Below are 16,104 nucleotides of genomic sequence, written 5' to 3'. Positions count from 1 at the left end.
AGATGGCGCCTATAGTAGCAGTGGGGGGATAATAGCCTCTGGGAAGGGACTGTGGCTGTGGGATAGCAGGTATAGTAGGGAGAGATGGCGCCTATAGTAGCAGTGGGGGGATAATAGCCTCTGGGAAGGGACTGTGACTGTGGGATAGCAGGTATAGTAGGGAGAGATGGCGCCTATAGTAGCAGTGGGGGGATAATAGCCTCTGGGAAGGGACTGTGGCTGTGGGATAGCAGGTATAGTAGGGAGAGATGGCGCCTATAGTAGCAGTGGGATAATAGCTTCTGGGAAAGGACTGTGGCTGTGGGATAGCAGGTATAGTAGGGAGAGATGGTGCCTATAGTAGCAGTGGGGGATAATAGCCTCTGGGAAGGGACTGTGGCTGTGGGATAGCAGGTATAGTAGGGAGAGATGGCGCCTATAGTAGCAGTGGGATAATAGCTTCTGGGAAAGGACTGTGGCTGTGGGATAGCAGGTATATTAGGGAGAGATGGTGCCTATAGTAGCAGTGGGGATAATAGCCTCTGGGAAGGAACTGTGGCTGTGGGATAGCAGGTATAGTAGGGAGAGATGGTGCCTATAGTAGCAGTGGGATAATAGCCTCTGGGAAGGGACTGTGGCTGTGGATAGCAGGTATAGTAGGGAGAGATGGTGCCTATAGTAGCAGTGGGGGGATAATAGCCTCTGGGAAGGGACTGTGGCTGTGGGATAGCAGGTATAGTAGGGAGAGATGGTGCCTATAGTAGCAGTGGGGGGATAATAGCCTCTGGGAAGGGACTGTGGCTGTGGGATAGCAGGTATAGTAGGGAGAGATGGTGCCTATAGTAGCAGTGGGGGGATAATAGCCTCTGGGAAGGGACTGTGGCTGTGGGATAGCAGGTATAGTAGGGAGAGATGGCGCCTATAGTAGCAGTGGGATAATAGCTTCTGGGAAAGGACTGTGGCTGTGGGATAGCAGGTATAGTAGGGAGAGATGGTGCCTATAGTAGCAGTGGGGGATAATAGCCTCTGGGAAGGGACTGTGGCTGTGGGATAGCAGGTATAGTAGGGAGAGATGGCGCCTATAGTAGCAGTGGGATAATAGCTTCTGGGAAAGGACTGTGGCTGTGGGATAGCAGGTATAGTAGGGAGAGATGGTGCCTATAGTAGCAGTGTGGGGATAATAGCCTCTGGGAAGGGACTGTGGCTGTGGGATAGCAGGTATAGTAGGGAGAGATGGCGCCTATAGTAGCAGTGGGATAATAGCTTCTGGGAAAGGACTGTGGCTGTGGGATAGCAGGTATATTAGGGAGAGATGGTGCCTATAGTAGCAGTGGGGATAATAGCCTCTGGGAAGGAACTGTGGCTGTGGGATAGCAGGTATAGTAGGGAGAGATGGTGCCTATAGTAGCAGTGGGATAATAGCCTCTGGGAAGGGACTGTGGCTGTGGATAGCAGGTATAGCAGGAAGAGATGGTTCCTATAGTAGCAGTGGGGATAATAGACTCTGGGAAGGGACTGTGGATGTGGGATAGCAGGTATAGTAGGGAGAGATGGTGCCTATAGTAGCAGTGGGGGGATAATAGCCTCTGGGAAGGGACTGTGGCTGTGGGATAGCAGGTATAGTAGGGAGAGATGGTGCCTATAGTAGCAGTGAGATAATAGCCTCTGGGAAGGGACTGTGGCTGTGGGATAGCAGGTATAGTAGGGAGAGATGGTGCCTATAGTAGCAGTGGGGATAATAGCCTCTGGGAAGGGACTTTGGCTGTGGGATAGCAGGTATAGTAGGGAGAGATGTTGCCTATAGTAGCAGTGAGATAATAGCCTCTGGGAAGGGACTGTGGCTGTGGGATAGCAGGTATAGTAGGGAGAGATGGTGCCTATAGTAGCAGTGGGGATAATAGCCTCTGGGAAGGGACTTTGGCTGTGGGATAGCAGGTATAGTAGGGAGAGATGTTGCCTATAGTAGCAAAAGATACGAAAATACTGTGATTAAGGACAAGTTGAATACTAACAATAATACTTATTCATACCCAACTCATTTACATTTATTTTTTTGTTAATGAAGAACAACTCCTTGCACCCCCTGATAGTTAAAGGCTGCCAGGGAGAAGTGGAGGTTTTAGTCCAATGTATGTATCTATAGCATTTGCAATACTGACTTGAGCAATCCTTCAGGAAAGATTTCTACAAAGAGGATATTCTGATAATAACATCAGAGAAGCTTTCCTCAGAGCTTTGAAATCTGACAGGGTAGAATGATTTCGGTACAGAGACAAAACGGTTGCTAAGCTGCCCATTCTTTCAATGAACCTATATTTCTACTTTCACTTGGTAATGGTATAATCTTCATTCTGTAGAAATAAACCCTTATGGCATTTCGGTTTATGATGGATGTGCACAACCAAACCCTGCAGTGAAACAACAAAAGAAGGGCTCACAAGTGGATATACTGTACCTGATGTGTAATTTGACAATTTCTAAACTGTTACACAATATATGTATTTTAGGGCAGTTCAAATGTCTGTCTGCCTTTCAAAAAAATGCAAGCCTAAGAGGCCCCCATGCTAGTAAATACCAGGCCTGACCCATATGAATTCCAGTGGAAGGACACAGATAGCTGTTAGAACCAACCGAGCTAGTAGTAGCGTTACCTTATCACCACTTTAAAAGACACTTATGGAATTACATGCGGCAACTTGGATGCATGGATCAAGGATTTGCGTGAAGTTACGCATCCCACATGCAGCACGTGTATTCAATTAGTGCCCTAATTTAAAGGGTAAATGGTAATACTAAGTTAAGGCAAGAGGTAAGAAGAATGAATGTAGACCTGCTATAAGTTCAGTACATTCTAACGAAAGAAACCACATCAAGTTAAAAGAAACTTACATGTTCCAGAAAACAAGGCCCGATTTCACTAAGGTGTGGCTCCTCGTTATTATACTGCTTCTCAAGATCTCTGACGAAACCCATTTGGAACCGGTAGATGTCCTCAATGTTCCCAAATATCACCTTCAGCTGCTCGTCGCTGAACATGTCCCTCCGCTTTCTGCATTGCTTTAAATAACCCTGAAAAAGATAGCAGATAAAATAGTCACGGACCCTAACAAACAGACTTTGACCACCCACCCCATACATCCCTAAATGTTTTAAAGCTGTAACCCTGGTCTTTCTGGCCATGCAACCTGCCCTAAGCCCTATTTACTGTGGGTATGATTGTTTTGCCTAAATAGGTACAATCAGAAAAGCATCTGCTACCTGGGAGAAACACAGAATAGGAACAGAAGGTTTACAACATTTATGTGTTGCATGAACATACTGAATGCAGTCATGATCAAGTCATCATTTTGCACATACTCTTACAAGAAATCAGAAGTAGTGATGGGCGAAATGTTTCGCCAGGCATGGATTCGCGGCGAATTTCCGCGTTTCGCCATTGGCGGATTGTTTCACGAAACGGATGAAAAAATTCTCCGTGGAAAAATTTGCAGCACGTCCAAAAATTGTCGCCGGCGTCAAAAAAGAATTGTCGTGGGCGTCAAAAGAATAGCCGCGCGACAAAATAATAGCCGCGGGTGACGAAACAATAGCCGCGCGACAAAATAATAGCCGCGGGCGACAAAACAATAGCCGCGCAACAAAATAATAGCCGCGGGCAACGAAACAATAGCCGCGTGCGGCGAAACAATAGCCGCGCGGCAAAATAATAGCCGCGGGCGACGAAATAATAGCCGCGGGCGACGAAACAATAGCCGCGCGACAAAATAATAGCCGCGGGCGACAAATGTTTTTTGTCGCACAACATTTTCGCCATTTCGCGGATCTTTTTAAAGATTTGCTAATTTTTCGGCGAAGCAAAACGGAACAGATTCGCTCATCACTAATCAGAAGGAATGTTCCATTCAAACAGCAAGGGGCAAAGAAATTTGAACTAGCTAATATTTTCAGCATATCCTCTACCAATTTAAAAACTTGCCTTGAAGCAGACCCTACATTAATCCCATCTTTCTTGCTCAGCGTTTGACAGCCAGTTGGGTGTGCTTCTACATAACTTGATCTAAACTATTAACAACATTTTTTTCTGTTCTGTGTTACATGGCCACTTTTAGAATGGATTTTCTTTCAAGATTACTCCTTTGTCAACTCCAATCACAAAACGAGATACAAAATACAATATTAATGGTATATTCAGCAGGAAACACATTTATTTCTCAAAGTAAGGCACACATTCAAAATTAAAAATCTGACTACTGTATATTACCCAGAATCCACTGCATGCATATTTTCTATGAATCCAATATTGTAGCTGCTATCTGTGGAATAGTCTATATTAGTGATCCCCAACCAGTGGCTCAGGGGCAACATGTTGCTCACCAACCCCTTGAATGTTGCTCCCAGTGGCCTCAAAGAAGAAGATTTTTGGCTTGAAAGCAAGTTTTGGTTGAATAAAAACTAGATGTACTGCCACACAGAACCTCCTGTCCACATAAGGTATACCAATAGCCAATTATAGCCCTTATGTGGCACCCCAGGAACTTTCTTCATGCTTGTGTTGCTCCCCAACTCTTTTTACATTTGAATGTGGCTCACAGGTAAAAATTCGAATAGTTTTTTAGCAAAAACAAGCAGTCACTGTGAAAGTGGTTCCCACATTAATTTTGCCCCCAGAGTAGGCTGAAGTCGGAACTCACTGAGCTACTTGTTTGGAAATATCCCTAGTGCCACAAACACTGATAATTTAGAGCAACTGAAATGAGCTCACTGTCACTAGACATAAAGTTGAGCGCTGTAATGTCCTGAAGATATTAGCTCACTCAGAGCTTCTGACCTCTGCGGGGGTTTCTAATTATCTTGGCTGCTACTTCTCACTTTGGTGTTGCGGAGAAGCAACAGCCATTAGCCCTAGGATCCCTGGCAAATGAAAAATGTGCTTTGCTGTGGTGAATAGGGCAGACGTCTGGTTGTCATTATAATGACTGATGGAAGAGCGGGTGGCAGGGATGCAACAATCCCTCTGTGTACAGACTTTTCACTATCCCTTATTTATGCTTTGTCCACAACACTATTAATATACAGTGGTGTGAAAAACTATTTGCCCCCTTCCTGATTTCTTATTCTTTTGCATGTTTGTCACACAAAATGTTTCTGATCATCAAACACATTTAACTATTAGTCAAAGATAACACAAGTAAACACAAAATGCAGTTTTTAAATGAGGGTTTTTATTATTTAGGGAGAAAAAAAATCCAAACCTACATTGCCCTGTGTGAAAAAGTAATTGCCCCCTGAACCTAATAACTGGTTGGGCCACCCTTAGCAGCAATAACTGCAATCAAGCGTTTGCGATAACTTGCAACGAGTCTTTTACAGCGCTCTGGAGGAATTTTGGCCCACTCATCTTTGCAGAATTGTTGTAATTCAGCTTTATTTGAGGGTTTTCTAGCATGAACCGCCTTTTTAAGGTCATGCCACAACATCTCAATAGGATTCAGGTCAGGACTTTGACTAGGCCACTCCAAAGTCTTCATTTTGTTTTTCTTCAGCCATTCAGAGGTGGATTTGCTGGTGTGTTTTGGGTCATTGTCCTGCTGCAGCACCCAAGATCGCTTCAGCTTGAGTTGACGAACAGATGGCCGGACATTCTCCTTCAGGATTTTTTGGTAGACAGTAGAATTCATGGTTCCATCTATCACAGCAAGCCTTCCAGGTACTGAAGCAGCAAAACAACCCCAGACCATCACACTACCACCACCATATTTTACTGTTGGTATGATGTTCTTTTTCTGAAATGCTGTGTTACTTTTACGCCACATGTAACGGGACACGCACCTTCCAAAAAGTTCAACTTTTGTCTCGTCGGTCCACAAAATATTTTCCCAAAAGTCTTGGCAATCATTGAGATGTTTTTTAGCAAAATTGAGACGAGCCATAATGTTCTTTTTGCTTAAAAGTGGTTTACGCCTTGGAAATCTGCCATGCAGGCCGTTTTTGCCCAGTCTCTTTCTTATGGTGGAGTCGTGAACACTGACCTTAATTGAGGCAAGTGAGGCCTGCAGTTCTTTAGATGTTGTCCTTGGGTCTTTTGTGGCCTCTCGGATGAGTTGTCTCTGCGCTCTTGGGGTAATTTTGGTCAGCCGGCCACTCCTGGGAAGGTTCACCACTGTTCCATGTTTTTGCCATTTGTGGATAATGGCTCTCACTGTGGTTCGCTGGAGTCCCAAAGCTTTAGAAATGGCTTTATAACCTTTACCAGACTGATAGATCTCAATTACTTTTGTTCTCATTTGTTCCTGAATTTCTTTGGATCTTGGCATGATGTCTAGCTTTTGAGGTGCTTTTGGTCTACTTCTCTGTGTCAGGTAGCTCCTATTTAAGTGATTTCTTGATTGAAACAGGTGTGGCAGTAATCAGGCCTGGGGGTGACTACAGAAATTGATATTGAAATTGAAAATTGAAATTGATAAACCACAGTTAAGTTATTTTTAACAAGGGGGGCAATCACTTTTTCACACAGGGCCATGTAGATTTGGAGTTTTTTTTCTCCATTAATAACGTAAACCTTCATTTAAAAACTGCATTTTGTGTTCAATTATGTTATCTTTGACTAACAGTTAACGGTTTTTGATGAGCAGAAACATTTAAGTGTGACAAACATGCAAAAGAATAAGAAATCAGGAAGGGGGCAAATAGTTTTTCACACCACTGTACATAGATTAGCTCTCACTTTCTGTAAGTAGTGTACACAATATCCAACACATTGAGGGCTGACATTTAATAAAGATCTTCACCATTTCTTTCTTTGGGATGACCTAGAGCAGGGGTCCCCAACCTTTTTTATATGTGAGCCACAAATGTAAAAAGACTTGGAGAGCAACACAAGCATCATAAAAGTTCATGGAGGTGCCAAATAAGGGCTAAGATTGGCTATTAGGCAGCCTCTATGCACACTATCAGCTTATAGGAGGCTTTATTTGGTAGTAAATCTTGTTTTTATTCAACCAAAACTTGCCCCAAGTCAGGAATTCAAAAATAACTACCTGGTTTTGGGGCACTGAGTGCAACATCCAAGGGGTTGGGGAGCAACATGTTGCTCACGAGTCACTGGTTGGGGATCACTGACCTAGAGAATGGCACCACGCTTATGAGGGAACCTGTCTGTATTTGAGTTAGGACTAAAAACTGTGTATTGGTATTGGGTGGATTCCACATCTTATTATTGCAGAAACATCTAACAGCTGAACCGGGTATCCTGCTGAAGTCAAAATGGTCACTAGATGCCTTCTATTGTCTCTGCAACAGAAGCCAATTAGAATGGCCTACTAGTGGCGCCAAACTGTGATGTCACTCATTGCTGCCACCACAAATCTGTCGTGGCTTTATGGAACTTAACAGTTTTTTCTAAGATCTAAACCCAACCACAATTACAGATACAACAGGATTCTCCAGTGACACATATGCCATGAAGGTGCAAGCAGTACAACGTACCAGATGAAACACTGTGTTTGGGCATCTGGCCTTAAACCTACAGCTTGAGGGAGTGGATTATCCATGAGCATACACTTTTACTTTACTGAACCGCCACAGTTGGTTTTTTTGGAGTGTCTGTCCAGTTCTGATGACATGGTTAATCAACTTAACATTACCAACCCTACATCAGTCATCCTACTGATATCTAATATATCAGGACTATTATGTCATTTTTACTTATTGGAAATAAAACCAAATTTTAATGGACGTATATCAGTATAATTAGATGGTACTAGCAGCAAATTCAATTTAGGGCCCCTAAAACATCGGTAAGCTGACCTAGTCTGTCATGATATATCAAAATTGCCCAAAAATAAGGGCCTCACTGGGCCCCTAACACTCATGGTCCCCCCTGAGACTGTAACATAGTAACATAGTAACATAGTAAGTTGGGTTGAAAAAAGACATACGTCCATCAAGTTCAACCATAATGCCTATATATAACCTGCCTAACTACTAGTTGATCCAGAGGAAGGCAAAAAAACCCCATCTGAAGCCTCTCTAATTTGCCGCAGAGGGGAAAAAATTCCTTCCTGACTCCAAGATGGCAATCGGACCAGTCCCTGGATCAACTAGTACTAAGAGCTATCTCCCATAACCCTGTATTCCCTCACTTGTACTGAGAGCTATCTCCCATACCCCTGTATTCCCTCACTTGCTTGCACTTGTAGGGTCAGCTTCCTCTGTAGCTACACCCCTGGTGCATATAGTAATAGCTGCCCTTCTAAAGCTTGCTATATCTTAATAAACATTTTCAGTACAAAAATTGCACAGCAATCCAAGTATTTTTGTTAACAGTGAGATGACTGAGGTAAGGTTGGTATGGGTGATTCTCACTGAAGAAATCTTACTGTAATTGTGCTTGGGACACCTACTTTGAAGATGCAGGGGGAGCAAAAGAGTTAGCTATAGGGAAAATATATGTCCTTGCGGGGATTGATAGTCCTGCAAGATTTGGGTCAAGTATGGTTGTGTTCATACCCATTTAAGAAACAGAAGTTAATTTTGGGTTTGGATATTTGTGGGTGCAGGGGAAGGGTGTCACACACCAAATGAGGCAAATGGTCCATGAGCAAAAACTATATTCACAACGGGCCAATTTGTAGCCTTGCAAACATTCTTAATGGAGAACAGCAATCATGTGAAAAGAGACCCAGTGTAGCAAAAAGCGTCTAACACTGTCTAGATTTTGAATAAAAGAAAGCACATTAGCTAAATGTTAATAATCCACCATCATTTCAGTACACGGAGTGAACGTGATTAATCAAAAGTGCCCGGCACCCTAACAGCATTATAAACAACCATTTATAGAAACAATTACTGGTAAAGACAAAAGAAAATGAGAGATCAATAAATACAATCTTGCCATTACTTTGCTAGAAGCAGAACTCCCCCCCAGCCACATCATATTAAATCTAACTCTGAGGGATGACTGAACCACATTCTACATTTTTAACATAAAAAAAATGAATATAATTATTCAGATCATTACAAGAAAGAACCCATTATTTACAGCTTGCCCAAGGAAATAATTCAATGATAATGTGGTACGACAACATTTCTATTTGCATTTGGTTGAATGGAGGTTTTCTGGGGGCATGTGGTGGGTGGAATTGTTCCTTTGTAAGTGCTGCCATAATATCTATATATCTGAAGCATATTAACCAACAGGCTATGTGGCATCGGTATACTGACTCTTTAATAAGATATGAATAGGTGAATCAGTACTTGTCCATGCAACAAATTCTACAACAAAGTGGAATATGATGTGGAAAATTAATTCATCCCATGTTAGTATAACAAGCTTGGTGATTAAATACCATTAGTGATAAAGGTAATGGTTTCAAGCAGGTTTCCTGCTGTCAATAGGGTCCAGCTGGTAAATGTCATAAAACTGGAGATCTAGAAAGATAGACATTTTTCATGTGCACATACACCTTACAACTATTAGGGAAGCTTAGAAATTTACTTGGTCCCCTGAGCATGTTAGCAATTCACATTAATTTTCTATTGATACGGTAGTAGTATCTAAGATATTAGCAGATTTAAACTTCGAATACAGGTAAAGGACCAGTTATCCAGTCCAAGGGTATTCCGGATAAGGGGTCTTTCTGTAATGTGGATCTCCATACCTTACATTTACTAAGAAATCAATAAAACATGAATTAAACCCAATAGGATTATTTTGCATTCAATAAGGATTATTTATATCTTGGTTGGGATCAATTACAAGGTACTGCTGTATTACTACAGAGAAAAAGGAAATCAGTGTTAAAATGCTGAATTATTTGATTAAAATGTAGTCTATGGGAGATGGGCTTTCCGTAATTCGGAGCTTTCTGGATAACGGGTTTCCGGATAAGGGATCCTATACCTGTACTTCTAATAACCATCTATAAGTTAGAAAACAAAAGTGAAGATCTGATTGGCTGCTACAATGTTAATAAATACAGCCCATAGTGTATAATGTGCATAAATGCTCCCATATTTTTGTGCCTGACGTTTGACGTAGTGAATGAGGCCCTATATGGATTTTAGTTTGCAGCAGTGTGTTGTATGTTTAATAAAACATTTGCTGATCCTGTACCAGAATCTACCATTTGAAATAGACTTTTTTATTACCATTTAAGAGGGTTATACATTTTAAAAGCCCACCATAAAAGTCATTACAAATAAAGTGCTGAGCTCTTCAGTCTTCCTCAGCTTCTTCTTTCGTTTCATATACAAGGACAAAAAAGCCAGATATTCTGAAAACTCTGCATGATCTTATTCATTTATTATTAGAATTTAAAAGGCATTATAGACAATAAATGTCATCTCTACAGAAAATGGATATTTCGCCCCACTAGGTGTTATGCTACTGTCCTCTAGAAAGTAATGACATACTACCAGACTACTGTCAAATGTGCCCCAATAGTCAGCCATTTCCCATAGTCTCTATCCATCTTCCATTCAGCTCTCTTAAGCAAAATGGAGAGCCTTCAGAATTTTTTTTTTTTGCTTTCCTCTAAATCCAGTAGCTAATAGGCAGTTTTATATACAGATGTAAAAGTTTGAACTTGATGCATATGTGTCTTTTTTCAAGCTAAGTTATTAGGACTACTTTTGTGATCTGCCTAGCATTCAGCTGCTGTTGAGTGCTGGCAAATGTACCTCAATAACTCTAAAGGGCCATGGGATAGGCAATGATGATATAAACACTGCCTCTCACTGCGCCTTAAGTCTGGGTTTTTTAACCGTTTAATCGGGGTATCTAGGTATAATAAAGAAGTCAATGTTGTCACTTAAGAATTGGTTTTGGATCTGTTGCATCTTATTTTAAACAATCTTGTCTTTTGTACCTGGACGTTTCCATTTTTTAAAAGGGGGTGGGTTAGGGAGACTGAATCTAAGTTGTTTTGGGTACCAAACCATTGGCTTAGAAAGACTGCTTTTCCCTATTCTTCCAATATACACAGCTGCTCCTTTGTGTGCCCCCATGTGAAGTCTCTGACAGCTCTGCCCATAGCTGAATTACATTAAATATATGTTTAAATTAGAATCTTAGAATCTGCAAGCATCACATCGTCTTTATACAGAATGCAGCAATGCTTAATGAGTAACTCTTTGTCTCCTTCATGAACACCACAGTTCCACAACCCTTTCCATGAGTCGACAGAGCAGTGTAATAACCATGTGTCCATCTGATCATAAATATCCCTGCTATCACTGACATTCAATTAGAAATAAAAACCTGGACTGCCACCCGGGGGCCAAGATTGCTTTGTCTGCTCTACAAAGGCAGTCATTTTAGTGCAGGGCTCAGCCGCGGTTCCAACAAAGATGAGAACTGAAGGAGTTAAAGCAACAGAGTCACAGAGAAAAAACCCAAAACACAACATGCACGTCACAGCCGGCAACATTCCCTCATCTACGCACAATCTCCTACGCACTAGAAAGAGCCTCCTATTTTAGCCTTTCTATGCCTTTACACCGTCAGCGCCCTCTCTATACTATTCCTTTTTGTCTCAATCACGGCTGCAAAGCCATTATCACAGATGATTTGGGTGAAGGGCTATGTTATGGCCGCCAGTTTCACTCACACCAGAAACCATTTAGACCTCACATACAGATTGGAGTAAACAAAGAACTGTAAACATGAACACTTGCTTACATACACATTGAAGGGTATGGTTATTATCTCTATATGGCTCAAAGCATATTGGCTCCATCAATGCTTCCCATCATCATCCTCACAATAGTCAACCCCTTTTTCCCACACTCCCAGCTCTTCTCTAGCTCTCACTCTGATGAACATTTTACACACGTCTGTGACTTTGTGACTTTACATGTAGAAGTCTCTTTCCTTTAAGCCCTGACTCCTTCCAACAACTACCCCCCTCTGGTTCTTGTCACTTTGTAATCACTGATCTAAAAAAAAAAACAAAATACATGTTTTTCCCTTTGATCAAACCTATAAGAAGATCTGTCTCATGGAAAACTTTTGATGAAAAAAATTCTCTACGTGACAAATCTGCAAACGACGGGTGCCAAAAATAGTCACACAAACCGCTCTCATCTCACTGCGTTTTATCATTTCAGTGCCTGTGGCTTTTTTTAAAGGAACAGTAACACCAAAAAATAAAAGTCTTTTATAAGTAATTTAAATATAATGTACTATTGCCCTGCATTGGTAAAACCTGAATGTTTGCTTCAGAAATGCTACAATACTTTATATAAACAAAGCTGCTGTGTAGCTTAGGGGTAGTGTAAAAAAGGTTCAGGTTACATAGCAGATGGCAGATAAGCTCAGTAGAATATAATGGTGTTTTAAAGAGATGATTTATCTGTTATTTAACCTGTGCCATTTAGCCCTATTTCAAGTGTGCCCAAGCCTACAGCGCAGCTTGTTAATCTACACAATATTAGGGTTTTTGAAGAAACACAACAGTTTTACCAGTGCAGGCCAACAGTTCATTATATTTTAATTACTTTAAAACACTTTAATTTTTGGATGTCACTGGTCCTTTAAAGACATGAACTAGGAAGCTCAACAACTGCTCATTCACCAGTCCTAAATAAAACATACTGGGGGTTATTTGTTAGGACCACTACTAAAAGGACATATAAGGTTTTTTATATGCTTTTCTTATTATGCGCAGGAATATAAAGTTGGCACTCTCCCCAAGAGTACCCGTGGTGTTCAACTAACAATAGTCTATGGGTCATGTGCAGAAAATGCTAGAATGTGGACATACGTTACCTATTTCTACTACTGACTCCCCAAACATTCTGCAACAGATTTCCTATTCAAGGGAAAGCGAAGCATCTGCCAGCAGAAAAACATTGGTCCCTGCCCCAGTAGAGCTTCCAATCTAAGGTCTGATCTCTCTTTTTTCACAAACACACAGATACACATATTGTCTCAATGATACGTGTAGTCAGAACCCTCAGTGCAATATAACATAGTCATAGGACATACATACACTATAAGAGTCATTTACAAACACATTGTGCAAATTGCAGGGGGGGGGGGTTACCAATAATGAAGTGGGTTTTTTTCTCAGAATTGCAGTGTAATTGTGGCTTTGCTACCAGTTGGGCCTAATGCATCAAATCAAATGCAATTGTGGCTGTGCGTCTTTGCAAAATCAGTAGAACACTGCAATCAAAATTGGGGTCGACACAACCCACTATGGGAGCTCTGGAATTACCTCATGTTCAGAGTGGCAGTAGCTCCAGGGTTTCCAGTGTCAATAGGCACACTTGCGCATGAATCATGGAGGGACGCAATGGTGCTTGATGCAAATATGCAGAAATACAAGGAGAATGTTTAAATGCAAGTATCTTTAATGAATAGCATCAACATGAGCAACACGTGTGTCTAATTTAGAGAGACTACATTGCAACTGTATTTGTAAATGAGACCATATCTGTGAAATGCAGTACTACACAGGTATCTACTAAAGTCCCTGTCAATTTGCCATTCATCTGCATAGGGAGCAACTGTATTCAGAGAAGGGCATTATGGCCCTGTTTTTTCCCCTCACTGAAAGCACTACGGCAGTCCAAACACCTCAATCAAAAGAATGTTACACTACATATATATATATATATATACAGTGCAACATTCTTTTGATTGAGATTAATATGAAGTTAAATACCTGTAGAGTTCAGATCTTAGCTTTATATTCATTGGTGCAGTTGGAATTCCAGTGTAGCTACAGAACTGTGTAAAATGGGGAGCCTTGCTCTCTTCAGCAACACATTTTGCTGTAAACTCTAAAGCTTCCAAAGGAAAAAGCATTTTTTCGTTTTAATAAATATGCAAGGCTACTGGAAGCTTTCAGTCTTTCCCCAGAAAAAAATATATATATAACTTGTACCTTAATCTACCAAAGAAACTGTGGTGGAAGGGCAATGGAGTTTTTATTGCTGCCTAAACACACAAGGTTGACCTGTTTTCTCAGCCCACGCGCTGGAAAGAGAGGCGATACGTGACTCCCAATCAGCACAGGGGAGAGAGGTGGCCAGTTCTTTGCAGGGGATTTACTTCCCTCACATAAAACAATGTCAGACATATTATGTTGTGCCCAAATCGTTTCCAAAGCATCCCGACAAGCAGATGTTACAGAGCAGTTTGCTCAGTGAAAGAAAAAAGGCCAGTGAAATGTGACAGGCTGTCTGCTCCTGTCGCTAAGTACCATTCTATGTACTCCCTGGGGAAGGCAGGAACTTACATGATGTTAAGTGCTAAGTTTGCTGAGAACTGGTGATAAAGCATCATTGCGGGCTGATTCCAACCACAGCATAAATGGTTTCTGCTGTGTCCCTTTAAATGGGGTGAATTTGCCATGAAGCAAGGTGAGAACGTTTCCTCAGATGGCACTTTAACAAAAGCGTAAAAATGCCACCCCAGATAACTTTATTTTTAATCTGAAATTCTACTCTTTTTATGTAGGAGACAAACTGTTATCTTCGATCCCTGCTGCCCTGGTTTGAGCACTGGAGAAGGCTGAGGGAGTATTGGTGACATTGGTCTGCCACCTCAGGTTTCACTACATCTAGACATTCCCCTAATTTGAAAACTATACTTGACTGGGAGTATTGGCTGCTACACAAGCCACGGCACACATGCTAGGTTACAAAAGCCTATAAATGGACAGAGCTGTGTCTTTAACTCCCACACTTCTTCCTGTTACAAAGCCTGCATTATTTCCTGTCAGGTGATCAGTAACGTCACAAAATGGTGGCTCAAAATAAAATGTGTAAAAGACTAATATTTACTGATATGTATATGCCAATTTGATACAATTCTTTGATAGGTCAGTTATTAGGATATAAATAACCTTTTAATTACATTTTTGTTCTGGTAAAATATTGGTCAGTTGCATTTATTACAGTCACTCTTTTTTTAATCTGCCTGTTTGTATTTATACATAAGTGAGGGAGTTTCCAGCCCTTCTGATGAGTATCCTTAAAATCCCATCCACAAGCTTCATTACAAACACCCCCTCCAGTGGGAAGCAATTAAATGACTACTTGGATTTTGCTGAGCAATAACATTGGAACTAATAAGCCTTGTTTTACTCAACAACAATAGCCATAAACAATTTGCAATGTTTTCTAAATCAATAACTGTTAAGTAGAATGTTCCTTTAGGGAAGGTGCAACAGAGAAACCCTACTAAAAAATATATTGTGGTTTTCCTTTGAAGATAGGCTTGAGGGTATTTATGAATGCTTTGGATAGTTATAATTACCTATAAAGAAATGTATTATTTGTCTGAGTGCTAAGCAAAGCGAATGCCAGCATTACACTTGTTAGGAAGTGGGAGTTACCATCACGCTGACCACACAGGGCAAGCAATTTTAATGACTGGGAACATTGATCTAAAAATCATTCTGGCTCTAGAGAGAATAATGTATCTGTTTATTGTGGAATCTCCATGTGTAAGTTATATAATTAAACCCCAGAACAAGGAGTTAAGAGCTCAGAACTTGTGGTGGCATATTAAAAACATTCACTATTAGTATGTAAGGGTGTGTTCATTTTTGTTCAACAGGGGAAGAATAAAGTTGGTTGTAGTAGGATATACAGTATGTTGGACAGGAGGCGGAAGGGGTGCAGCCATTCTGGCAGTGTGAGAGAAAAGCTGCTTGAGGGAGAGCTAGGTTGGTGGAGACTAGGCCAAATCAGCAGCTGGTGCCAATCCCAAAGTGAAGTCCATGTCATGTTGTTTAATTGTCAGGCAATTAAAAGTAATAATTTGGTTAAGTGATTGAGCCTTCTATATATTCTTTGCAACTTTACAAGTGGTTAAAAAATAATCAATAGTAATAATTTAAAAACAGTGCATTGAATATGGCTTGTGCTAAACATACTTTTCTAATGTTTTAATTAAAAATATATATGGTTTTTGTTATTTCTTTAACTAAAGAGAGCAAACTGGGAGACTGAAGCTACTCCATGTTTGGTCACTGCAACTGTTTAACACAAGCCCTATTCATTGCACTCATGGTGTGCAAGGGGTATATTTGTAAATAATGTATTGTATCTGGTATTTAAACCTTTTACCTGAGAGTCTGAAAGAACCCACTGAATAACTCACAACCTACT

General features: G+C 40.9%; 1 protein-coding gene across 5 annotated transcripts in view; it reads right to left on the bottom strand.

The window, feature by feature from the left end:
* Window positions 1-16,104, bottom strand: part of arhgef9 (Cdc42 guanine nucleotide exchange factor 9) — a 216,215-nt gene that overhangs the window by 39,064 nt on the left and 161,047 nt on the right. For all 5 annotated transcript variants that reach the window (XM_012965915.2, XM_012965916.2, NM_001102956.2 and 2 more), the window contains one exon: window positions 2,869-3,048. In XM_012965915.2, coding sequence (XP_012821369.2) covers window positions 2,869-3,048 — 180 coding nt within the window. The remainder of the gene's footprint in view (window positions 1-2,868; window positions 3,049-16,104) is intronic.

The sequence above is a fragment of the Xenopus tropicalis genome, chromosome 8 (genome assembly GCF_000004195.4).
Source record: "Xenopus tropicalis strain Nigerian chromosome 8, UCB_Xtro_10.0, whole genome shotgun sequence".
Classification (NCBI taxonomy): Eukaryota; Metazoa; Chordata; class Amphibia; order Anura; family Pipidae; genus Xenopus; species Xenopus tropicalis.
This window is presented reverse-complemented; position numbering and strand designations above follow the sequence as displayed.